Raw genomic sequence first — 26,420 nt, 5'->3', positions numbered from 1 at the left:
AGGCTGTGTGCTGCCTTTTGCAGACTTTTATGATAATCCTTTCAGAAACAGGGTGACCTCTGCGGACCCATCCCTGGCCTATGCCTCTCAGCCTGCGCCAGCCCAGGCCCTGCGCTTTTAGGCCTCTGGAGCCATTGCTCCCAGGATGTGAGGCTGTGCAGCCCTTGCCACCTCCAAAAGTTGATCTTTTGTGCCCAGGCTGCTAGGAAGGTTCTGTGGCAGCCTCAAACAGAGCCTGCAGCTTCCCCACTTCTGAAGCCCCGGCCTCCCTCCCAGGGCCATTTATATCCCAGGCCCTATCATCATTTCACCCACTTGAGATCAGGTTCCCACCACAGGGGTTCTGTGCCCCTAAGCCAGGCCTGGCTGTGGTGCAGTCAGCAGCCCAGAGAGGAGAGGGACAGGCTGGTCTGTTGATCGCTGCGTGGTGTGCAAGGAAGGACCTCAGGGCTGCCAAGGATCTTGCAGCTTGGAGCTGGCATTCTCTAGATGTGAAGGGGCTCGGCTTTGGTGGGCATCAGAAACCCTGCAGAGAATGAACAAGGTGCAGAGATGCCCCGGGTAGTTGTCTCGGTAATGGCCCCCAAAGACACCAAGTCCTAATCTCTGCAACCTATGGTTTACAAAGAAAAAGGGTCTCTGCAGGTGTGATTTTAGTTAAGGGTCCTAATATGGGGAATTAATCCTGGATTATCTGAGTGGGCCCTAAATCCAATCACACGTGTCCTTAGAGGAGAGAGAGAGAGATTTGACACAGATGATGACCAGGTGATGTAAAGACAGAGGCGGAGGGGCGCCTGGGTGGCTCAGTTGTTAAGCGTCTGCCTTCGGCTCAGGTCATGGTCCCAGGGTCCTGGGATCGAGCCCCGCATCGGGCTCCCTGCTCCGCAGGAAGCCTGCTTCTCCCTCTCCCACTCCCCCTGCTTGTGCTCCCTTTCTCGCTGTGTCTCTCTGTCAAATAAATAAATAAATAATAAAAAGACAGAGGCAGAGATGGAGAGATGGAGGAGCCTCAGCCAAGGAATGTTGGCAACCACCAAAAGCTGGAAGAGGCAAGCAATGAGTTCTCCCCTAGATCCTCTGGAGGGAGCACGGTCCTGCTGCCACCTTGATCTTGGACTTCTGGCCTCCAGCACTGTGAGAGAATACCCTTGTGACAGCAACCCCGGGAAACCAATACACCTAGCACATGGGCGGGAACGCAGGAATATGCATTTTAACCAGTTCCCCAGGGGGCTTTTGAGGCCCCACCACCGCCAAAATGAAGAAGCAGGCAGAGTATGTAGACAGAAACTCCGAGAGAGCTGTGACTTCTCGCTCTCCATCGTTGCTGCTTAAACTGTGGGAGACGGGACTGTGTGGGATGCTGGGGTGCGGGTGGGAACCTGCAGAGGAGCAGGGCTGAGTTATGGGGCAGGCAGCTAAGGGCGGGAGCCCCATCCCCAGGGGAGCAGAGGGAGTCAGCTGGAGGAGGAACCTTCCTCCCCAGGATGGGAGGGGAGGTGACGGTGGGGCGAGGGTGCAGGGAGGAGACTGTTGTTCCTCATATATCTTATTTGCTCTGCCTGAATCGTACCTCAACCCTCCACTTATGGCCCTCCACTGCCCACCCCCCCCCCCCCCCGTCACCTGCTTCAGAACACGTGACAGGAAAGCCAAAGAAGTTTCCAAGGTCAGTCACAGGGGCCTGCTAGCACTGTTAGCAGAAGTCCCCTCCTCACCCAGCACCCCTTGGCCCTTGCCCCATTTTGGGGAACAGCCCCATTTGTGGGGCTGACTGTCATTCTCAAAGGACTCGTCCTGCTGGTACAAAATGGCTTGTTCTGCCCTAAAAGCATTGAGCCGACCCATGAGGCCTTTGTTTGTCCCCAAGCGGTGTGTCTGCGCACTCAGGATGTTGGGAAGTGGTCTTTAGTGGGACCTAGCCCCCAGGCCTCCTCCCCACCCCAGAGACCATTTGCGATGATGAGGGGGCCCAATCCGCACAGAAAGAGGACACTGCAAGGCTGATATCACAGCGCAAGTCTGAAGGCCGTGAGCTGGCAGATTGCAGCTCCTAAGGCCTCCAGCTGATCGGATGAGGCCCACCCACCCAATGGAAGATAATCTGCTTACTCAGAGTCCACTGATCTAAATGTTAATCTCGTTTTAAAACATACCTTCCCAGCAACATCCAGACAGCCTTTGACCACTTCTGGGTACTGTGGCCTAGCCAGGTGGACATATAAAATCAACCATCACAAGGTGTATTTTTTTTTAAGTATTTACATTCCAGGATGATGATAAACACCCTCACGAATACCAAATACCTATTAGACAATGGAGTGGGTGCTTGGATCAGAACAAACTCCCCGAGGCAGAAAGCGTCTGTTTTGTAAAGATTGGTGGGAGACTAAAGAGAATCCTGGCGGGAGGCAGAAGCCGCCTCCCAGGATAAAACCTGCAATCCCCAGACACCTGCTCTCCCAGGCTCCCTCACCGCGGGTGCTGGCTCATGACCTAGGCTCACAAGAGCCTCGGGAGCCCTGGATCCAAGCGAGCTCCTTCTTCTGTTACGTTGTCTCCTGGGCCTCTCTGCCCTCTTGCAACTGTCTCACTTCTCTCACTTTGTCCTCTTTAAACATAAGAGAATTCACCCTCCCTGGTTTCTGGCTTGAGTCGTAATACCTCTCTAGGGTCTGGTTACTCAAACTGTGGTCCATATACGGCCTGGAAGCTTGTTACCAATGCAGAATCTCGGGCCCTGCCCCAGATCCACTGACTCAAGACCCACGTTGTAACAAGACCCCAGGCAATTCCTATGCACACTCGTGTTCTAGAAGCACTGACTTCTAGCACACCCCTTGGCTTCTCTCACTCCAGGCCCTTCTGCAGGAACCACGCTCAAGGCCAGTCTGACCATACTCTGCACAGTAGGGCTGTCACTGTAGTAAAAGTCACTTCTGACCTCTGCAGCTTCTTAGCTCTCCTGCCCACAAATACAGTGAGATTACAGTGAATATTGCTATGGAAACCAGCCTTGGCTACTGTCTACTATCAATTTTGCTGCTTTTCCTTCACTCCCTGTATCTCTGGAATTACGAGCTTCCTAAACCACAGTCGAACATCTAAATTCCTCTCTAGCCTGAGACGTAACAAATAACAGAGATGTGAAGTCAAGGCCAGACAATTTATCAAGGAAAGCCATAGTAACTGCAGAGGTTTGCTTTGATTTAAAAAGAGAGGGCAAGAGTGGTGTTCTGTGTAGTAAGACTTTTCCTCTTACTACGCTTGAGTGATGCCAGAAACCGCACCAGTGATGCTGGTGAGCGTAGCTACCACCTATGGAACAGGGGCCAGGTTAGAACAGGACCATCCCATCCAATTCTGGCAATAACCCTCTGTATTCATTTCCTGTGGGTGCTGTTAAAAAAAAAGAAAAGAAAGTTGCCCCCAGTGTGAAGACTTAAAACAATACAAGTGTATCCTTTTACAGTTCGGGAGGTCAGACGTAGGAAATCAGTTTCACTGGGCTAAAAGGAAGGTGTCAGCAGGGCTGGTGCCTTCTGGAGGCTCCAGGGGAGAATCCCTTTGCCTTTGTAGCTTTTGGAGGCACCTGCATCCCTCGGGCTCATGGCCCCTTTTCTGCATTCGTCCAGCTACTTCCTTCCGTCCTCACACCTCCTGCTCCCTCCCTGGACCTCCCCGCCTCCCTCTGCTGAGGACCCTTGTGATTGCATTTAGGGCCCACCTGGATCATTCCAGATAGCCTTCCCTTCTCAAAACTCCTTAACTTAGAATCCCATGTGCGAAGTCCATTTTCCCAGATAAGTAACATTCACAGGTCCTAGGGATTAGGATGTGGACATCTTGGGGGGGGCGGGGGGAGGGATTATTCAGCCCATCTCGCCCTGTTCAGTAGGTACTGGTATTATTCCCATTTTCCTGATGAGAAACCTCAAGCACGACAACTGACACACCTTGTTCAAGGTCACACAGCTGGAAGGTAGAGGAGCTGGAATCCCGCTCTTGCTCAGCCTCTCTCCAAAGCCCGAGTTTCTAACCCTGACCTCTGCATGGCACGGCCTCCAGACGGATTCGAACGCATCCACTGTGGTCAGTAGGAAATGAATGGACATCCACCAGCTCTCTAAAGAGTTTGAACTTCCAAATGAAGCCTGTCTACCACAGATTAAAACCTCCAGGGCAGGGCAGGATTTAAACCACAGATGTACTGGTCTGCCGGGGCTTCCCTAACAAATTAACACAGGCTAGGTGCCTTGAACAAAGGGAATGTATTTTCTCACCGCACTGGAGGCTGGAAGTCCAAGCCAGTGCTGTCAAGGTGTCGGCAGGGTTGGTTTTTTTCTGAGGCCTCCCTCCTTGGCTTGCCGATGGCCGCCGTCTTGCTGCCCCCTTTCACACGGGTGCCGCACTGTGTGCGCACACCCTTGGTGGCTCTCTCTGTGTCCTCATTTCCTCTTCTTATGAGGATATCCATCATGCTGAATTCGGGCCCAGCATGATGGCCTCATTTTAATAGCTACATTCTGAGGTCCTAGGGATTAGGGCTTCAACAGAAGCATTTTGAGGGGATACAGGTCAGCCCATACCAACAGGTATTCTCTGACCTTAGGGATGAGGCAGTTTGGAGGTGTCTGAGGTAAATTCCAGAGCCCCGTGGCTGCCTTCGTTCTCAGCATAAATGCTGGCTCTTTGTTCTTCATCAGTGTTTTCCACCCTAACCCACAGTGACCCTATCAGTTCCCTGGCTTTGTGATCATATTAATTTCCTGGGGCTGTTGTGACGAGTTACCACAACCTGGTGGATTAAAACAACACACGTTTGTTCTCCTACAGCTCCAGGGGTCAGTAGTCCCAAATTATTTCCACTTGGCCAAAATCAAGGTGTCCATAGGGCTGTGTTCTGCTGGAGACTCTGAGGGAAGAATCCATTTCCTCATCTTTTCCAGCTTCTAGGGCTGCACTCCTCGGCTTGGGCCTCCTTCCTCCATCTTCGAAGCCAGCAACGGAGCATCTGGTTTCAGTGTCACCTGTGTCAAATCTCCCCGTTCATAAGGACCCTTGTGATTGCGTTTAGGGCCCAGCTGGATAATCCAGGGTAATCTTCCCTTCCCAAGATCTTAATTGAATTACATCGGCAGAGTCTCTTTTGCCATCAACATGGACAGGTTCCAAGGAATAGGACTTGATGTCTTTGGGGGCTATTATTCAGCCTACCACAGTGACCCTTCCTCACTTATGTCCTGGCCACCCCATTGCCCTGGAGGGCCAAAATAGGAGGTGATGCACGTGAAAGCCTTGGTGAGCTGCAAAGGATTTTTCTGCCTCAGGACCTTTGCACAGTCTGTTACTGCTGCCTGGAACATCCATCTCTCTGCACACACATTCACATATGACCAGTTCCTTCACATCTTTGAGGTTTTGTTACCTTCTCAGAGAGGCCTTCCCTACCTCAGCCCTGTTTATTCTCTATCCCAGCACCCTGACACTAATCGCAGTTTGTAATTGCTTATTACTTACTGACTTATGTGTTCCTTATCTGTGTCCCTGTTAAACTGTTAGTTCTGTGAGAACAAGGACCCGATAAGTTCTGTTCTCTACTCTGTCTCCAGCTCCTAGAAGCGTGCCTACGACATGGGTGCTCCCTAAAGGATTGTTAGATGAATGAGTGAGGTTAACAGATGACATGACATTTCATCAGTTACACACCCATGGCCAGGTTTGGGTTTTCTTCTTGGGGTACTACCTCTGGGTATGACTGTGGCTCAGTGTTCTCCAGATGCAACCATGACCTCTTTGTGGGAGGGTCCTGTTTTCTAATCGCTCCAAAGCTTTCTGTCCCCATCCCTAGGACCTTCATGGACATCTCCCCATCTTCAGGGCTTCTTCCTAAGCCCCCAGGAAGCTGGCTATTTCAATATACTCAAAGAATTTTAGAGGAGGAAGAAACCAAATAGACCCAGGGTCATTTGACTCTGGTCAAATAGACCGGTTGTGATTTTGTGAATAAAGTTTTCTTGAACGTGGCAAGGTTCTTTCGTGTGCCTATTGTCTGGGGCTGCTTTCCCACTATCGTGGCAGAGTTCAGTAGTTGAGACGGAGACTGGATGGCCCAGAAAACCTAACATATTTACTATTCGGCCCTTTACAGAAAAGGTTTGCTGACCCCTGAAATAGACCATCTGATCCAAGCCCATCCACTTTATAGACGAAGACACTGGGAGCCTAAACATTTGCAGACCAGAGCCAGAGTCCTACTGTGAGCCCTGTCTTGGCAGATTCAGGACTGGAATCCAGTTCTGCAGAATCCCAAACAAACCAGCTTCTCCCACGTCCCGTAGCATCCTCCTTAGCACCCAGCCCCTCCCCAACCAAACTCCCTTTCAATTCTGAGTGGTCACCCCCCGCCCCACCAGCTTTCTCTTCACTGTTTCACAAAGGCTCCACCCATGCATGTTCTCCATCTCCCACTGGAATCGGGGCCCAACAACCTTCCTGAGCTGACTTGCTCTCTTGACTCTGCAAGAAGCCCACCCGGGCTTTGCTCTTCCCTTCGGAAATCCCTGGTCCTAACCCCACAGACCTCCTGTTTGAACACCACGGCAAAGATTTCGACGGCCACTGCCCTAATAGAGTGGACGGTGTCCCTCCCCCGCTCTGTTCACCTCAGGCCACCCACTTGGGGTTCTCAAACCCAGCTTGCTCCAGAATTCCCAGAGGAGCTTACTTAGAATGCACATGCCCAGGCCCCAGCCCAGACTTGAACCAAAACTCTGGGGAGGGGGTGACTTGAGGCCTTGGGAATTTTCACACACACACCCATGATTCTGGCATTGAGCACAGTCTCAGAACCACTTCACGAAGCCATGGGCTTCCCAAGCGTCCTCTAGGCGTTAGTCACTGAGGACAACTTCAGAACAAAGTCAGTAGCCAGTGGAACATTGTTCCCTTTAAAATACATAAGGAGAATGCAGTCTTTCTCCTTCAGCTTTCTCCACCCTCTCCTTAACTCAAGGCCCTATATTCTTTCCCATCTCCAGTGCCTCCCAAAGAAACATCACAACACTTTCTCCCTGCCTCTGCATAGACAAGATAAGATTTTTAAATGAGTTGCTGGGAAACCATTCACGAGCTTATAAACTATTGAAGTCAGGGTGATGAAGAGAAGACGATGTTGAAAGGAGAACAGGTACACAGAAAATTCCAGAGGAGGCTGGAATCCTGGGGTTCAGGGTTTTTTTACTGTGGTGCTCGCTAGCTGTCTTGGTACAGGTGTGATCCTGAAGGCAGCAGGGCCTCCTTCTGTCCTCTTCAGGCTTCCTCAGGAGCTGGCGGCATGCCCTGGGCCTCAGCACCTCACAGAAAGGGCAGCAGCCGAAGGGCAGTGTGCGGGGGAGACACAGCCCCCCAGCGACAGGAAGTTGGGGGCCACTCTTCGGGGGCACTGAGCAAAGGAAAGGCAGCATGGGCTGGCGGGTGCCGCCTCCGAGGAGGAGAGTTCTCCCAGAGGAGAGTTCTCTGAGCGCTCAGGGCTGGTTTCTACGGTGATGGAGACATGGTGACAAAAATAAGTCTTGCTCACCTGAGACAGTGGAATCCAATTCAATTTCAAGACAGTGTGTGTTTATTGAGTGCCTGATTCAGTTTAGGTGATGGAGAGAACGAGAGAGTGAGGGCGACAGCCCAAGCAGCAGGCTGACTCAGCCAGAAATTCCCTGGGAGACTGCCCCACGGGTCCATGGGGCCAGAAACTCGATTGCATCCATTTCACCCAGTAGGAAATTGGCAAATCTTTGTCTTGTGAACAAATACTTATTAAGTGCTTCCAGCCTGCCAGGGCTGTCATGGGGCTGTGGCTGGATCAGTGAACCTAGCAGATCCGGGTCCCTGCCCCGATGGACTTTACATTCAACTGGGGCATCGGCAAGGCCCGGGGGTAAAGCCAGTGGGGTGGGGTCTGCCATGGGATGGGTCCACATAGGGTGGATCATCAGGAGAAATGTTTAGGGTAAGGTAGAATTTGCACTGTGGTTTGAAGGTTAAGTGGGGTGTGGATTTTTAAAGGGCTGGAGGCCTTACGGACAGGGGACTGAGCTACATGGCCGGGAATGAAAATGGCGCACCAGCAATGGTCTATGACCAGATCAGCTGGCTCTGCTGGGGGTGCATGCTGGGAAGTTAGACAAGAGAATGTCGGTATCACATGGGGTTATGGCACACAAGGTATGTACTCGAACATCTTGGGTTCGACTCCCAGCTCTTGTACTTGCTAACCTTGTGATCCAGGGCATGCTCCTTAACCTCAATAAACTTCATTCTCCTGATCTAGAAAGTAGGCATAATCTAACTAGCTCATACATTGGTCCCAAGCATTTAGATGAGATCATGAGATTAATTGAAATGAATGTAAATGAATGTAAAAGGCTTTTTTAGCTGTTGAATATTAACATTGGAGAAACAGCTCACTCTCTAGGCAAACCAGAACTCACTACTAAAAACTCGGTTTGGGCGCTCGTGACGCCTGCATACTGAGGGGCTTGGCTGCCTGTTCAACCCTTCCTTTACGACCCTCTGTCCACCCCACGGCAGCCATGCTGGACTGAATGGCAGCACTGGGGTCAAGATGAGACAGGAGAGGTGCCTCGAACACATTTGCATGGCCTGGCCTCCTTCAGTTTTGCACCCTAGGCACCCCACTTGCCTCGCCCTGGCAGGGGCTCTGCTGAACCTAGGAAACCTTGTTGGTCGACACAGTACACTTCTCAAAGTGTGTTTCTTGGTCTACTTAAGTCAATATCATAGGGGCCACTTCTTAAAATTATATTCATGGACCTGACACAGTCAGCATCTCTGGAGATAAGGACAGGGGATCTGCATTTTCACACACACACACACACGGGATTCCCAGCCCCTCTACCCATACAGTACCTTAGAGCAGAAGTTCTGTGAGTGTGGCCCCAGACCAGCAGCATCAGCATTGCCCAGGAACTCATAAGAAATACAGATTTTTGTCCACCTCCCCAATCGACTGAAACAGACACTCTAGGGGTGGGGCCCAGCAATTTCTATTTTAACAAGCCCTCCAGGTAATTCTGATTCACATTAAATTCACATGGGGGAGATTTTAAAAACTACCAATATCCAGCCCCATCCTAGATGAAATCAGAATTCCTTCAAAAGCTCCCCCACCACGTCTGCCTTTGGCTCAGGTCATGATCCCAGAGTCCTGGATCGAGCCCCACATTGGGCTCCCTGCTCAGCGGGAAGGCTGTTTCTCCCTCTCCCTCTGCCTGCTGCTCTGCCTACTTGTGCTCTCTCTGTCTCTGTCAAATAAATAAATAAAATCTTTTTAAAAAAAGAAAAAGCTCCCCCACCACAGGGGCGCTTGGGTGGTTCAGCTCAGGTCATGATCCCAGGGTCCTGCATCCGGCTCCCTGCTCGGTGGGAAGTCTGCTTCTCCCTCTCCAACTCCCCCTGCTTGTGCTCTCTGTGTCTCTCTCTGTCAAAAAATAAATAAAAATCTTTAAAAATAATAATAATAAATAAATAAAATAATAATAAAAGCTCCCCCACCAACCCAGTAATCCTAATGGGAATAAACAGAGTTTATGATGATCACTGGAAGAAACAGGAAGTTGGCACAAATGTATGGCATTACAAAGTATATAGTTCAGCCTTGGGCATTGTCTCAGTTAATTCTTGCAACAAGCTGCCCCCCTGCTGTGGTCTCATTAGCCCGCGAAGAACCTGAGGCTTCCAGAGCTTCAGGGGCTTGGCAGACCCCCCACCTCCACTCCCCAACAAGGGCAGTTTTGCTGGCCTGGATCTCAGGGAAGACTGCCTGTCCACTTGGCTCTTTGCACCTTTTCCAGGTGCTAAAAAAGCCTGTTGGCAGCCCGGTGCTCGGGCAGAACTGGGGCTGAGAGAGCTCCACAAAGGGAACGTGGGGAGACGAGACAGGAAGAGAGAGTTGGAGGACACCTTAGGGTTGGGCCTAGAATGGTGAGCCCCAAGGACTCATCACCCCAGGCATTTTCTGGGGTTTTCTACTAAGGCCTGCCCCTGTGCTTGGTGCTTTAAGTGAGCCATCTCCTGTGTGTTCACATGATCTCTGAGGGAGATAACACTCCCAGGATCGTCACATGGTATCCCTGCTTTGCAGATGAGGAAACTGAGGCCCAAAGACTCTGGAGAGCCTGCCCCGGGGTCACCGGTGGGGTCACCGGTGCGATCAGGATGTCTGCGACGGCTCTCCCACCACTCCGGACATCAGAGGCAGGGTCCCCGGGGAAAGGGGGGGGCAGGGGGGCTGGGGACCGGCGAGGAGGGGGTGGGGCTGAGCCGGCAGCCCCCGCCACCCGGCCGCCCTAACGGTCTCCCGTCCTCCCGCGCAGGCCCTTCCTCGTTCTGCCGCCGCTGATGGAGTGGATCCGGGTGGCCGTGGCGCACGCCGGCCACCGCCGCAGCTTCTCCATGGACAGCGACGACGTCCGCCAGGCGGCCCGGCTGCTTCTGCCCGGCGTGGACTGCGAGCCGCGCCAGCTCAGGTAAGGCCGGGCCGGGCCGGGGCCCCGCGAGCGAGGGGCGCCCCTCCGGGGTGGGGAGAGCGGGCCCCGCCGGCCGCGCGCAGGCCTCCGGGCGCAGCGCCCCCCACCTTCCCGCCAGCCGGAGCCCCGCCCCGCGCTGGGCGCCCCGCGGGCCGTGCGGGCTCGGCCGGTAGTAGTGACAGACGCGGGGCTGATGAGCAGCGGGTCCCTGGCTGGACTGGCGGGGAAGGGGGAGGACAGGAGCAAGGCTGCGTGGGAATGCTCCGCTTCTTCGAGGACCAGATAACCGTGTGCTTCTTTCTATTCTCCTTCTTTCTACTCGCATTCTGCTCCTCTCCCTCCCGCCTTCTTCGCTCTCCCCACAAGAAATGCCGGGCTTCCTGTAGTTTCTGACAACACCTTGCAGGGGACAGTTGCTGGCTGAGAAACAGCACAAACTCTGCTTCTTTGCATACCTGGGGATGGCTTGGCTCACTCTTTTCTAGGTCTGTATCCACGCCTCTCCTTCAGGCGGGGAATTCTTCTTGGGCCACTCAGGGACACCATGCTTTGGGGCTTATTTTTACCCAAAGCAAAAGTAATACAATTACTCACTCCGGCTGAGTCAAAACCTGGGTCTAAATGCAAAAAGCAGGAAGCTCGGAGCTGTGTGTGCCTGTGTGTGCACTGTCTGGACTCCTTGTGCTGGCTTTCAGGGGTCGTGGTTGCCATTTCCTTTCTTTTTTTTTCCCAGCTTTGTTGAGATACAATTGATATCACATTGTGGAGGTTTTAGATGTACAAGGTGTTGATTTGATACATTTAAATATTGCACAATGATGACCACCACCGCATTAGCTCACATCTCCATCCTTTTACACAGTAACCATTTCTTTTTTTGTGGGCAGAATATTCAAGACCTACTCTCAGCAAATTTTGGGTGTATAGGATACAGTATTTTTAGCTATAATCACCATGCTGTACACGAGATCCCCAGAACTTATTCATCCTATAACAGGAAGTATGTACCCTTGGACCAACATCTCCCCATTTCCCCCACCCACCCGCCCCTGGCAACCACCATTCTACTCTCCGTTTCTCTGAGCTCAATTTAAATTCCACATATAAGTCTCTCTCTGTCTGCCTTATTTAACTTAGCATAATGCCCTCAAGGTCCATCCAAGCTGTTGCAAATGGTAGGGTTTCCTTCTTTCTCATGACTGAATAATATTCCATAATGTACATAAATATTTTTTCACATCTACTTTATCCATTCATCCATCGACAGACACTCCAGTTGTTTCCATATCTTGACTACTGTGACTAATGCTGCAGTTGAACGTGGAGGTGCAGAGGTGTCTTTGAAATCCTGTTTTCGTTTCCTATGGAAATGAACCCACAAGTGGGATTACTGGATCATAGGGTAGTTTATTTTTCATTTTTTGAGGAACTTTCATCCTGTTTTCTATAGTGGAATGGTGGCTGTACCAATATACATTTCTACCAACAGTGCACGGGGATTCCCTTTTCTCCACATCCTCGCCAACACTTGTTCTTTCTTAGCTTTTTGAGGAGAGCCATTCTAACAGGCGTGAGGTGATAGCCCCTTGTGGTTTTGATTTGCATTTCTCAGCATCTGGAGTTTCTAAACAGTTTTGGGGAGGTTTCATTCAGTTTGTGAGGTCTCTTGAGTTCCTTGAGTGTCCATGTCCCTGGGTGTAATGCTTCTGAGCTGTTTGGGGGTCTGTATCCCTGCGTGTGAGATCTTCAAATTGCTGAGAAGTCTGTATCACAGTGTCTGTGGGCTGTTGGCAGGTCTGTGCTCACATTTTGAGCTGTCTGGCTACTTGAGGATCTGTGCCCCAGGTTTGAAGTCTCCCAGCTATTTGGTGTGGTCTGTGCAGGGTTGGAAGTCCCTAGGTTCCTTGTGGGTTCTGCATCCTGGATTGCTGGTCTCTGAACTCAGAGTACAAGCTCTCTGAGCTGTTGAAAGGGTATTTATCAATGTGTAAGATCTATTGGCTGGTTGGAGTCTTTGTTCTTGGGGGCCTTGAACTGGCTAGCTGTTCCCAGGGTGTGAGGTCTCTGGCTGTTTGGGAATTTGTATTCTTGGTGTATGGTATACAAAATAGTTTTGGGTATGTGTCCAAAACATGTCTGTCCGCAGGTCTCTGCTCTGTTTCTGTATTGTGAGGTTCTGGAAGTATGTGGGGAGTCTGTATTCAGAGTATCTCATTCCAAACACTTGGGTATCTGTGTTCAGTGGAGTGAATCCCTTGAGCCATCTGTCGGTCTCCGTTTACAAGCTGTGTAGGCATCTCTGTCTAGAGTATGAGAGCTGAGAAGTTTGGGTGTCTGTGTCCAAGGCGTGGGTTGTCTGAGTGGTTTGAGGGTCCTCATCTCAGAGTGAGTTCTCCAAGTTGTTTGTTAAATGTTTAATGTCCATCTGCTACTGGGGATTTGTGCTGATGAGTGGGGTTTCTGAACTTTTTTGGTGATCTGTGTTTCAAGGTGTGAGTCTAAAATATGTACAGAACTCATACAACTCAATAACAAAAAACCAAACAATCTGATTATAAAACGGGCAGAGGATCTGAATAGACAGTTCCCCAAAGAAGACACGTTGTGAGATGTTCAACATCACTCATCATCAAGAAAATGTGAGTCAAAACCACAATGAGAGATCACCTCACACCTGTCAATGACTGTTACCAAAAAGACAAGAAACAACAAGTGTTGGTGAGGATGTGGAGAAAGGAGAACGCTCATGCACTGTTGGTGGGAATACAAACTGGTGCAGCCACTGTGGGAAACAGTATGGAGCTTCCTCAAAAAATTAAAAATAGAACCACCTTATGATCCAGCAGTTCCATCTGAAGAACACAAAAACACTAATTGGAAAAGATACATGCACCCCTGTGTTTATTGCACATTGTTTACAATGGCTAAGATATGGAAACACCGTGTCTATTGATGGATGAATGAATAAAGATGTGGCATATATATATATATATATATATATATATATATGGTAGAATACTACTTAGCGTAAAACCCAGTGAAATCTTGCCATTTACAACAACATGGATGGACGTTGAGGGTATTATGCTAAGTGAAATAAGTCAGATAGAGAAAGACAAATACTGCATGATTTCACTTATATGTGGAATCTAAAAAAAACAAAGCAACAACAACAACAAAAACCCAGACTCATGGATACAAAGAACAGACTGGTGGTTGCCAGAGGAGAGGGGAATGGGGCAGTGGGCAAAATGGGTGAAGGGGATTAAGAAGTACAGACTTCTAGTTATAAAATAAATAAGTCATGAGGATGGGGAATATATTCAGTAATAGTTATTAACTTGTAAGGTGACCAATGGTAACTAGACTTCTGGTGGTGATCATTTCACAATGTATACAAATGTCAAATCACTCTATTGGGTATATCTGAAACTAATATAATACCATACATCAATTATGCCTCAATAAATAAAAATAAATTTTTAAGACACCTTAGGACAAACGTCTTCAAAGATTTAAGAAGCCTCACACACTAAACACACTCGAGATACTTCAGACTCAAACTTTGAAACCCACACCCTAAATGAGTTCAGAGACCTCACACCTTGAATACAGAACCCCAGATGCCATCGATGCAAACTTGGACCACAGACCGTCAGAGGGGTTAGAGACTTCACACCTGAACACACACCGTGAAAGACTTCCGACTCCTACGTAATCACCATTTTCAAATCCCTGCTGTGCCTCCGATGAGGAACTGCCCTTCCTCTGAAATTCATCTAGCCCAATCATGTGCCCAGGCTGCAGCGATTTCCACCCTTCCAGGATCTGACTGGGGTCTGCGAGGAAAGGGAGGGTTTGAAGCATAAAACAGAGCCCCCTGAAGACCCAGAGGCTCCCCTTCCCCCGGGAACACGCAGGGGGCTGATGTAAGTCATCATTGCTGGCATTTATTGAATGCTTACTGTATGCTGGGCTCCTTGAAGTGCTTCACACAGATTAACTAATATCTGATATTTCCCAAACCTTGAGGTGGATACTGTTATTATGCCCACTTTATAAATGAGGAAACTGAGGCACAGATAGGTTAAATAGCATGCCCGAGATCATAGGACTAGTAAGTGATGAAGCCAGGATATGGATTCAGGTGGCCCAGACCTTCAGGCCCACAGTCCTAACCACTGAGCTGTACTCTCCTTGGGTTCCTATCTAGGCTGTCTAGGCAGTTTCTACCTGCACGGCCATCCCTTATACCTTGCCACCTGGAATAACAGCATGTCTTGGGGAGAGGCTAAGGAGCAGTCACTTATTGAGCACCTACTGTGTGCCAGTTATCAATTACAGGAGGAGATTTACATTCATTACTTGTCTCCTTTAATCCCTGAGGCAGCCTCCTGAAGTGAGTATCATCTTCCCATTTTACAGATTAGGAAGCTGTTGGGGAGACAGTTTATCGATGGAGGTACCAGGGATGAGGTCCTCGTGGCTCATACTCCAAAGCCCATCCTCTGCCCACAACACTCCCCTGCTGCCTGTTTCCCAGAAGTGGCACCTTACCTGCAGACTCTCTCCCACCACCTCACCTGCTGTCCCCAGCTCAAATCGGAGCTGTCCTCAAGGCTCCAGCTCTTCTCTTTGCAACAGTCCTGAGTCTGCTGGGTGGCAGGGAAAGTAAGATGTTTCCTTAACTGTGGCTGCCCAAGTATTCCTTCTTGTTTGTCATGCTCTCAAGAGATTTCATAGCTTAAAGGTTAGGAGATTGGGCTCCAGAGTCCCATGGTCTAGATCCAAATCCCACCGCCATGGTTAATTAGCTGTGCATCTTTGGGCAAGCTAGTTACCCTCTCTGGACCTTTGTTTCCCAACCCATAACATGTCCATTATGAAAACAGCCCCCCTCAGAGGTTGGTGCAGGCACAAAGTGGGGCCAAGAACATGAGACACCTGTGCAGACAAGGCCTGAAAGGAAGAAAGTGCTCATGACATGGTCTTTATTAACTAGCATTGCCCCACGCCTCTACTATCCCTGAAATAACAATGGACACTTGTACCTATGCATTGCTTTATAGTTCTTTTTTTAAGATTGTATTTATTTAATAGAGAGAGAAAACAAGCGATGGGTCGGGGGGGGGGCAAAGGGAGAGGGAGAAGCAGACTCCCCACTGAGCAGGGAGCCCGGTGCCGGGCTCGATCCTAGGACCCCAGGATCATGACCTGAGCTGAAGGCAGACGCTTAATCGACTGAGCCATGCAGGTGCCCCATATTGCTTTATAATTCTTAAAGGCTTTTAACATTTTCTCATGTGGACCTCAAACCAGATACTGTTGTTATCCAGGAAAGTAGTGCTGTCCCATTTTACGGAGGAAGAAATCAGGGCCCAGCAAGATTAGGTAACTCTCCCAGCATCACACAGATACTAAGTGACAGGGGTTAGGAGCCCAGACACCCAGAGATACAACCAATTTTTTGGTTCCGCAACCCTCGTCCTAGACTCAGCCCTCTTCAAGGATGCTAACGACCCTCTTCCAGATGCTTCTTTTCCTTGTTGCAATTCTGTAGACTGAGCACGAGTTTCCAGGGGCCACTGTCCATCTCCGTGGCCTCGTCCAGCATGGACCTCTTACCGGCATCCAGGACGCGAGCATGATGCCCTGGCAGGCCAGAATGCACACATGGACAGCAGGGAAACAAAAGAAGTCAGTTCCATTCGGTCTCCAGGCTATTTTTAGTCCTTTAGCTCTCAGTTCTTCACTCCTTTGTCTCCAGATTCATGATTGATGTGTAGAAGACATACTCATCGACTGGCCCAGCTAAATGTTCAAGTTTGGAAATCATTTTTGAAGAGAAAAAGAAAATACAGTATTTCATTAGCTTTCCTAAATAGTAAGTGTAAAACTCAGAAATTCCATTAACTAGACTAAATTCAGTACGTGATGGATGCACCAGTTTAAAAAAAAAAAAAAAAGACTATTTTTCAATCTAGGCAACATACAGACACATCTATACATATATTTTCCCACCTCATTTCATGTGACCTGAAGCAGGAATTGCTGTCTCCGGTCTGCAGGAAGTTTTGCTCATTCAGATATCCAACAAATAGGTATTGGACACCTACTCTGTGCCTGGCACTCACTCTTCATGGCCCGCAGTCCCCAACAATTGTGCAAGGCAGGCTTTATTATCCCATTTTACAGATAGGAAGGCTGAGGCTCACTGAGGCTGTGGAAATTGTCTGAGGTCACACAGCTACTGTGAGGCAGGTGAGTTCTAGAATGGAGGACTTGGCGAGGGGAGGTAACAACACAGTCTCCTTGTGGCTCTCTCCTCCCCACTCCCAGACATTCATTCTCCCAGTTGCCAGGCAGCCTCCTAGTTCTGGGCCGGGCTGAGCGGAGCTCAGAGCTTGAAGCTTGCCTCTCTCAATAAACAGCCCTAGAAAGGGGCAGGTCCTTGGATGTTCTAACAAATTCAGGAACTTGGGATCTTGGTGTTGGCGGCTAGAGTGTCGTGACTATTAGCACATATAATTACCTACCAGCTGGCTGAGGTGTCCTGGTGGGAGGCAGCCTGCGATACCAGCTGGGGCAGAACAACCGAGTCAAGGATTCTCAGGTCTGAAGCTAGCACAGCCACTGATTTTCAGAGCGACCTTGGCCAAACGTGGCCCGAGCGCTTCTTTTGTCTTTATTCAGCTACGGTAAAGCCTCACCGTGGTGATCAGGTCTATTCAAAAGGAGCACCATTTGATGGGACTGCAGTCTGTAAGCTGACAGGGGTGACCCATTTATTCTTCCTTAATTAAAGTATCAGATAATCTAAACCTGGGACATTTGGCCTTTTCTTTATTTTCTTTTCCCTCTCCTTTGGGAGTCGGGGAGGGGAGGCAGTAGAATAAAGGGAAGAACAAGTAAGACATCCTGGCAGGGTTTGTACATTTCCTTATTAATAATTGGTCTTGAGACATTTTAGAAACACAAAGACTAAATACTGTTTATTTCCCTATATTTGTAAGAGGCAGTTTTTCTGCCCCAGAGTGGGGCTGTATTAAAATAATGGTAATAAGGCAAACAGTGTTGCTGGAGTGGTGGGGGCTGGGAGGGAGGGGGTGGCTGGGTGATAGACATTGGGGAGGGTATGTGCTATGGTGAGCGCTGTGAATTGTGCAAGACTGTTGAATCACAGACCTGTACCTCTGAAACAAATAATGCAACATATGTTAAGAAAAAAGAAAAAGAAGAAGATAGCAGGAGGGGAAGAATGAAGGGGAGTAAGTCAGAGGGGGAGACGAACCATGAGAGACGACGGACTCTGAAAAACAAACTGAGGGTTCTAGAGGGGAGGGGGGTGGGGGGACGGGTTAGCCTGGTGATGGGTATTAAGGAGGGCACGTTCTGCGTGGAGCACTGGGTGTTACGCACAAACAATGAATCATGGAACACTACATCAAGAACTAGTGATGTAATGTATGGTGATTAACATAACAATGAAAATTAAAATAAAATAAAATAAAATAACGGTAATAAGGCATGTTCTCAAATCCTAACTTAGCTGATAAACAGCGCGTACCAACAGGATTTGGGGGTTGTGAGAACCACGAGCTCACACCAGGAAATGGCTACTCTTTTTGCAAAGAGTGTCTCTTAAGTTCAAACCAGATTTTGAGCTGTCCCAAAATGGGTAATTTTGGGAGTGGTACAGTGCAAAGGGTATCAGGATAGGATACCAGGGTCATCATTATGTTCTTTCCTTCACTCTTTCATTGTATTTATTGAGCACCTACTAGGTGCCAAACCCCACTCTAGACGCTCTCATCTGGGTCTGCTGCTTTGTAACAGGTGACCTTGGGCAAGTCACTTCACCCGCCTCATGGGATGAGATTCATTCCCTGTAAAGATGGGGATGACACCTGCTTCATGGGGTGGGGAACCCCAGAAGGGAGTCAAGTATGAATTTAATGAATGGCACCAGAGCTTGATCTGCTACTTTTAACCCTTCTCAGGTCTCCTGGACACCTTTTGAGGTTAACAGGCTTTGTCGTTTGTCCAGTTTGGGTCAAACCAGGTTCTAAGGTGAAGGTTGCACCACAACAGTACCTGTCTTAAGATTCTGGTACCTTGGGGCGCCTGGGTGGCTCAGTTGGTTAAGCGACTGCCTTCTGCTCAGGTCATGATCCTGGAGTCCCGGGATAGAGTCCCACATCGGGCTCCCTGCTCAGCAGGGAGTCTGCCTCTCCCTCTGACCCTCCTCCCTCTCATGCTGTCTCTCATTCTCTCTCTCTCAAATAAATAAAATCTTAAAAAAAAAAAAAAGATTCTGGTACCTTCCACCCAGCCCTATAATGACAGCTGGGAGTTTGGGTTCGTTTACCAAACATGTATGGGGTGCTGATGGTCGGCCAGGCCCCGTGGGGGGCATAGGGACACCACGTCAGAGCCACAGCATCTGGTGGTCACCGAGTCCCCTAGGAGACAGACCCCATCCTGCTAGAGCTCTTGGCCCTCATTCCTATAAGAGGATCAGCCAGATGAGGGGAGTTCTGGCTCTTGATGTCAGAAGGAGGGATGCTCTCCATCGTCCTCCCTGCATCTGTATGGAGCCAGGTCTTGTTCTGGGCTCAGAGGGGACAGAGACCCCAGGACTGAGGCACCACTGGGGAGTTGCAGACAATAAACAGTAGTAACAAATGGGCAAGGTGATTTCAGAGTCTGAGTGCTACAAAGAAAGTGAACCTGTGTGGGGCGGATAGGAATTGAGGAAGTGTTCAGAGAGCACCTTGGGCTCCAAAGGGGAAAGACTGTGACGCTCCTGCTTTATTTAAGGGTACACTTGGTATCATGGGCGGAAGACCCTGGAGGAAGAGGGGAGGGGATCTGGAGCCACATCCACACCAGCCATTTCCCTCAGTCACTTCCGCATCAACCCCTGAATCCAGACCTGGGGCCTCCCCGTTCTGTTCCTCAGAAGGTCACCTGTGGAGGCAGAGCACCTGGGCCCTGGCGTGGCTCCGTGGGCCCTGGAAGGCTCCCCAGCCTCTCACAGAGTCAGAAGTCACTCTCTCTCTCTCCTTCCTTGGAATGCCCTTGTCCTTGCCTGGCTCCGGAAAATTCCTACAGCTCCCCGCGGCCTGTTGGGCTGGGCCGGGCTGAAGGTGCCGCCACAGAATGCCAGCCTCCTCCTCAGTCCAGTGGGCATGAAATCCATGCTGCAGGCCCCATGGTGACCCCAGCGGAGCCTCCACCGCCCCACACTGATGCCAGTGCATTAGTGCCTTCTGGAAGACAAACCTGCCCTCGCCCTGATCCCAGGAGAGTCACTGTGGGGCTCCCTGTCCTCCCCTAACGGCGTCGGAGTCAGGCCACGAAGCCTGCTCCGGGAGCTGAGCTAGCAGGGCGGTCCTGCCTTCCGCAGGCGCACACCGAACACCTACCGTGTGGCTGTCACACCATCTGGGGGTGGCAGCGGGCAGGACAGAGAGGCCTCCGAGTAATTACAGAAAAATATGCTAACTCTTCTAATATCGGGCCGTCAAGACTGGGCCCCAGGAGGGCTAGAAAGGCAGGAGGTGCCCTTTGATGTGAATGCTGCACAATGAACAGACTGATCAGGTAGAGAAGGTGAAGAGAGCAGAGGAAGGGAAGTCCGCCCACACAGAGGGAACCGCGTACGCCTCCAGTTGCGAGCATGTGTTGGAGGAAATGAGGAATTCAGACCATTCGAGCGCCACGGCTCTGAGCCGCCTCCTGGGGGCCAGGCCCTGGACCAGGCGTGGGACACGGCGCGGAGTGCGGGGCTGAGATCTGCATGTGGGGGCTCTTTCGTGCAGAAGTCTGACTGCATATGCAGGAGGTGGGAGCCATCGCGGACTTTGAGCAGGGAGACAACACCAGATTTGTATTTTTTTTTTAAGATTTATTTATTTATTTTAGAGAGCAAGGGAGAATGAGTGTGGGGGGAGGGCAGAGGGAGGGAGAGAGAAAGAATCTCAAGCAAACCCCACGCTGAGCACAGAGCCCAAGGCGGGGCTCGACCTCAGGACCCTGAGATCATGATCTGAGCCGAAATCAGGAGTTGGATGCTTAACCGACGGAGCCACCCAGGCACCCCCAGATTTGTATTTGGACAAGAGGGGCTGGTGACTATGTCGATGATGGGCCGAGGTGGGCGGGGGTGGGCCGGAGGTCCAGAAGCGGTCGCAGGAACAGGTGAGAGCAGCCGGCTGCTGGACTGGGAGGTGGGGAGGGCCGGAGACACAGCGAAGTGGAAGGGGCAGGACTTGGTGACCCGTGCAGGGGTGAGGGAGTGAGGGGTGTTAAGCGTGACCCTGGCAGCAGGGGGGGCGGGGGCTGGGGTGTTAGTGTTTCCTAGGGATGGAGTTCCGCTCTGGGAAGATGAAAAGGCTCCCGGGGTGAGTGGCGGTGACCGTGGCACAACAGTGGGAACGTACTCAATGCTACGGAGCGGCACACCTGAAAATGTTTGGAATGGTACATCTGCGTTGTGTATTATTTTACCACCATTTTTTTTTTTAATGGCCGTGTTACCAAATGAAAAAGACCATGCAGGATAGTGTATAAGGTATCAGCTTTGTGTGAAGAATGCACTTGTGTTTCCTATCCTGTCAGGCTGTCTCTGGAAGGATAGATATGAAACCGTTACCCGGGGTGGTATCGGTTTGGCAAACTGGGTGTACGGGTTTCCTGTGGCTTCTGGAACAAAGTACCGTGGACAGGATGGCTTAGAACAACAGACATGTGTGGTCTCACAGTTCTGGAGGCCAGTAGTCCAAAATCAAGGTGTCAACAGGGATGTGCTCCTTTCAGATCCTCTGGGGGAGGATGCTTCCTTGCCTCTTCCAGCTTCTAGAAGCTCCAGCTGTTCCTTGGCTTGTGGCAGCATCACCCCAATCTCTGCCTCCTCCTCGCATGGCCTTCTCTCTGTATCTCCACCCACATTTTCATCTGCTTATAGGGACACCAGTCCTATTGGGTTTAAGACCCACATCTTAACATGATTACATCCAGAAAGACCCTATTTCCAAGCAAAGTTACGGGTGGGAGACTAGGATGTCAACATATTGACGGGGGAACATCATTCAACCCACCATACGGGGGGGACAGAGATGCGAGGGAAACTCACCCGACTGTTGGATTTTGTAGCATGTGGTACCTATTCCCCTCACCAGATTTTTACAGTAAAAAGTCACTCTGGGGTTTCTGTCTTGGGAGAGTATGTAGCTAGGGATGCTAGTAACGAGTACAGGGCAAGGACAATATGGGATAAGTAATAATGGGTTCAGTTTTGAATATGCCAAAGGCAAGTTGCCACCCCAGCTGGTTGTCCACTGAAATGAGAGGGTCCGTGTATGGCTTTTTCACCAAAGCAAGCTTGCCAGGGAGTCAGCTGCTCTCCCCGAGCATCTAACAGAGAGGAAGCAGAGCGCAGCGGCTAGGAGTGTGGGCCCTGCTGCCTGACACCTGAGTTCCAGTTCTCGCTTGACCACTTACTCTCTATGTGACCTTAGGCGAGTTGCTCACCTCTCTAGGCCTCAGTTTCTGTATCTGCAAAATGGGGGATTGCCCACCTCATGAGGTTGTGGGTGGATCAAATAAAATAATACATATTTATGGGGCGCCTGAGTGGCTCAGTCGGCTAAGCAGCCAACTCTTGATTTCAGCTCAGGTCATGGTCTCAGGGTCGTGAGATCAAGCCCTGAGTCCAGCTACGTGCTTAGTGCAGAGTCTGCTTATCCCTCTCCCTCCTACTCTGCCCCTCACCCGCTTGCACTCTCTCTCTTTCTCCCTCTCTCTCGCTCCAAAATAAGTAAATAAAATCTTTTTAAAAAACTAAAATAATATATATTTATTAGCACCATGTGGCATGGAAACCATGTAGTACACTGTGTCATAGTAAATGCACATTAAATATTGGTGATTATCTTTATTCCACCACTTGGGACCAAGAAGGTCTGCTGCTCCTTATTGTGAAAAACAATAGCCTCAGCTTCCTCTGAGAGAGAGCGGAAATAAGTATCTTGATGAGATGTGGTTGTATACCACCGGGGATAGGGCTTGTGGCCCAGACTGAGGCCAGGCGTGTCTCCACCCTTCTCTCTCTAATGCTGAGGCAGCCACCCCAGCATGCCGGAAGAGAATCAACCCAGCCAGCTAACCGGGGGCCCCTCTCCCCACCCCAGTGACAAGCAGGAGTTTTGAAGGCCATCACTGGCTAGAGTACCCCCACCTCCTCAAAGCAATCGAGCACCCATCACCGGCTGCATTTGCAACCTTAGGTGGGGTCACTAGTGGGAAGAGGTAGCAGAAGGAAAGGAAGATGTGTGTGGACAAAGGCACATATGGCTCCTGATTGGCAGGGCCTTGCCCCAGGTGAGCAAGAAGTTAGGGAAGAGGTTAGGGGGCATAGAATATTCCAGAAGAAAGGGTCATGCAGCATGGACTTAGACAGCTGGCTTCCTTATCTTGTTGGAGCTGGGGCAGAAATCAGAATTCTGGGGCCTACCACGGAGCCCGCACATAGGTGGGTCCAGTAGGTAATCGTGGAAAGATGGAAGGGAGGAAGAAATAAAGGAAAGGAGGAAGGAAGGGAGGAAAGGAGGAGGGGGGGGAGTTGAGTTATACTAGGTATGTTGCTGCTACTATAAATAAACAGACTAAGACTTTTCCTGGACTAATGCAGATGCAGAAAGGCTTCAACGTGGAGACGTGGGTAGTCGGGTAAGAGTCAGGTGTCTCGAAGAGAGGTCTCAACTCTGGAGGCCTTTGGGGGAGACACTGGCAGACGGGTGACCACCAATGCCCCAGGGAAGGTACTGATGAAGAGGAATCACTGTGACACGAAGGGAGAGAGGCTCTAGGTCAGAGAAGAGCCCAAAGAAGGTGAGGTAGTGGGTGCCAAGGGAACCCAGGTGGAGAGGGGGCCACCAGAACCCCGGGCAGCCGCAAGGGACGCGCCCTCTGCAGCAGGGCTTTCTACACCTGGGTGGGGGCGGAAACCATATCGCAGGCGACAGACAGTTTGCCAACACTTGGGATTTGTTCTGAGCTTTCAGAGTGTTAAAAGCAAAACAGAAACACATTGTGATGCTCACAGCAACACCGAGAACTACATCTTAAATGGCATTTGGGGCTCGCTTCCAAATTGGAGCTTCCCATCCAAGCTGGCTTTGTGAGGGAGTAGTTTGCCATATGGGATCTGGCTTCCAGGGAACAGGGACTTTTTTTTTTTCTTTCTCTTTTTTGGCCTCCTCTTGAGTCTGTTAAATTTCTGCCCAGGGTGCTTCTTGACTTACCTGCCAGTGAATCTTTTAAACTCTAGTTTAACATATTATTTACACAGGAACAGTATCTTCCCTTCACAATTAGGCAGGCAACCAGTACTTATTACAGAGGCATGTGCTTAGTACAAAGTACTTAGTACAAAGCCATGACAACAAAGGGGCTTTGGGTGACAGGGAAGGAGCGGGTCCCCTCCTTCAGCTTGTCTGTAGTCTTCACAACATGCTGGGTGTGTGGGCCGTTTTTCCGGAATGAACTTCCCTTTCATCGGTTCATTAAATTGCTCTAGGAAATGTTAAGAACCACCAGACTCAGTGATCTCCAGAGGCCTGTCTAGCCCCGAAGATTATTCTGTCTTATGGCCTGACGTTAGATGTGCAGATGGGAATGAGACTTTTACCTGTGGGGGAAACTGAGGCACACAAAAAATGGAAAGAAATAGGTGGAGCTTTAGCTCGTGGCCGCTCCTGTATCTTAGCAGATGATAGAGGGAACTAATGATCAAGAACCTGTCTGGACTAGACACTGTCCAGTGTCTTGTGGGTGCTTCTCACACACTGCTCCATTCAGCTATATGAAGGGTCTTTCTTTTCCTTGGCACACCGAGAACCCCGGGGCTCCCGGGGGTTAGGAAACCTGCCCACCATCACGTGTAGAATGTGTGCCATCTTAGATTCAAAGCAAGTCTGTCTGACTCCAAAGCCCAGTTCTCTCTGCCAAAGGGATAGCTCCAGTCAGAGAATCAACATTGGGAAATGTGAAAGTCACTTTGAACGAGGCCCACAGATTCATCTTGAAAGGCTCAGCCTCCAGCCTTAGTTCCTCTTAGAAATTCGGGTGCATGGCAGCCTCTTGCACCAACCTAATAGAGTCAGCATGGACCAGTGCCAAAGATCCTCGTGAAGACTTAACGTGGAAATATTCTACCAAATGGCCGAGAAATATATGAAAAGGACTCAACCTCACTAGTCATCCTGAAGTGCATTCCAAACCACACCCAGGTATGCCTTTCACACCCATTGGATCCAGCAAAAAAAGTTACAGTGTGATGATACCAGATTTGAGCAAAGATGTAGAACAGTGAGACCACCTCTGTACCAGCGGGCACTCTGAATTTAATTTCAAGTAAACTTGAAAACACATTATTCCACTCTTAGGTCTATATCCCAGAGAAACTCCTCTGTATGGAAATAAGGAGGCATATACAACGATGTTCATTTTGTATTTATAATAGCAAAATAAAGAAAAAGGGAAAGAAACAAGCTGTCTACAAGAGAAGGAATGAATAAATGTTCATTCAATAGAATACCAAGTAGCAAGGAAAATAAATGAACCAGATCTACATGTTATTACACAGCCAAATCCCAGAAACATAATATTGTGTAAAAAAAAGAAAAAAGAAAAGCAAATCGAGGCAAGATTTTGTGTAGTGTGCTAACATTTACATAAAGTTTACCAAAATGCAAAACGGTCTGTATATTATCAGGAATTGAGTAAAAGTCGTAAAATGTATAAAGCATGCATAAGGATGATAAATGTCAAACTGAAGAGAGAAGGTACCCTCAGGAAGGTGGACAGCATGACAGAATCAGGGGGGGTGTGTAGTACTTGTAGTGCTTTGTGAGCATTTACAATGCTTTCTTTTTTCCACTGGGTTGGGTGGTAAGCATATAGGTGGTCATTGTATTACCTTTTTATTTTATGTGTGCCCTAAATTAATTTATTAACAATAAAAGTTAGTTAGCCAGTGTTTGTAACAGCATATTTAGAAGACCAGCTCTTTGTTGTTAATAAGCATTATTTTTTAAAAGTGGCAAGTGGTCCAATAAATTTGGGGAACATTGGCCTAAATAAAAATCAAATAGGTTTTTAAAAACTCTCAGTGCTTTTAACATCCTATGTTTCTTGTACGTCCCAAGGAGAAGGTTATCCTGTTTAAATACTGTACAGCAGGGTTGGCAAACTAGAGCTGTCTGTCTCCTGTTTTTATAAATGAAATAGCCTGGACCACCAGCCACACCCATTGGCTTATTATAGTCTGTGGCGGCTTTCACACTTTGCTTTCACACAGCAGCAGAATTGAGTAGTTACGACAGAGACCATATGGCCACAAAGCCTAAAATATTTACTAGTCGGCCTTTTGCAGAAAACATTTGTGCACCCACGGTAGAGCATCTTATGGGACTGGTGTCCCTGGGAATGTTGGAATGGTCACACTCAAGCTTTGCCCTTGTACCGCAACAACTGATATGTGTGTATTTGTGAAAATTATTACACAGAAGACCTCTAGTCCTTTCTAGATTCCTTGGAGGATGGTGTGTATACTTTTCTCTTTGAATCTCCAGCACCTAACCCAGTAGCCGGCATGTACTTGGCACTTCCTGTGTGCTTCCCTGAATTGATTTTTTTTTTAGATTATTTATTTATTTATTTATTTATTTATTTATTTATTTATTTATTGACAGAGAGAGACACAGCCGGAGAGGGAACAAAAGCAGGGGGAGTGGAAGAGGGAGAAGCAGGCTTCCCATGGAGCAGGGAGCCCGATGCGGGGCTCGATCCCAGGACCCTGGGATC

General features: G+C 49.5%; 1 protein-coding gene across 3 annotated transcripts in view; it reads left to right on the top strand.

Moving 5' to 3' along the window:
• BTBD11 (BTB domain containing 11) overlaps positions 1 to 26,420 on the top strand; it is a 297,415-nt gene that overhangs the window by 208,976 nt on the left and 62,019 nt on the right. For all 3 annotated transcript variants that reach the window (XM_027595654.2, XM_027595656.2, XM_027595655.2), the window contains one exon: positions 10,398 to 10,550. In XM_027595654.2, the coding sequence (XP_027451455.1) occupies positions 10,398 to 10,550 (153 nt within the window). The remainder of the gene's footprint in view (positions 1 to 10,397; positions 10,551 to 26,420) is intronic.

The sequence above is a fragment of the Zalophus californianus genome, chromosome 9 (genome assembly GCF_009762305.2).
Source record: "Zalophus californianus isolate mZalCal1 chromosome 9, mZalCal1.pri.v2, whole genome shotgun sequence".
Lineage (NCBI taxonomy): Eukaryota > Metazoa > Chordata > Mammalia > Carnivora > Otariidae > Zalophus > Zalophus californianus.
This window is presented reverse-complemented; position numbering and strand designations above follow the sequence as displayed.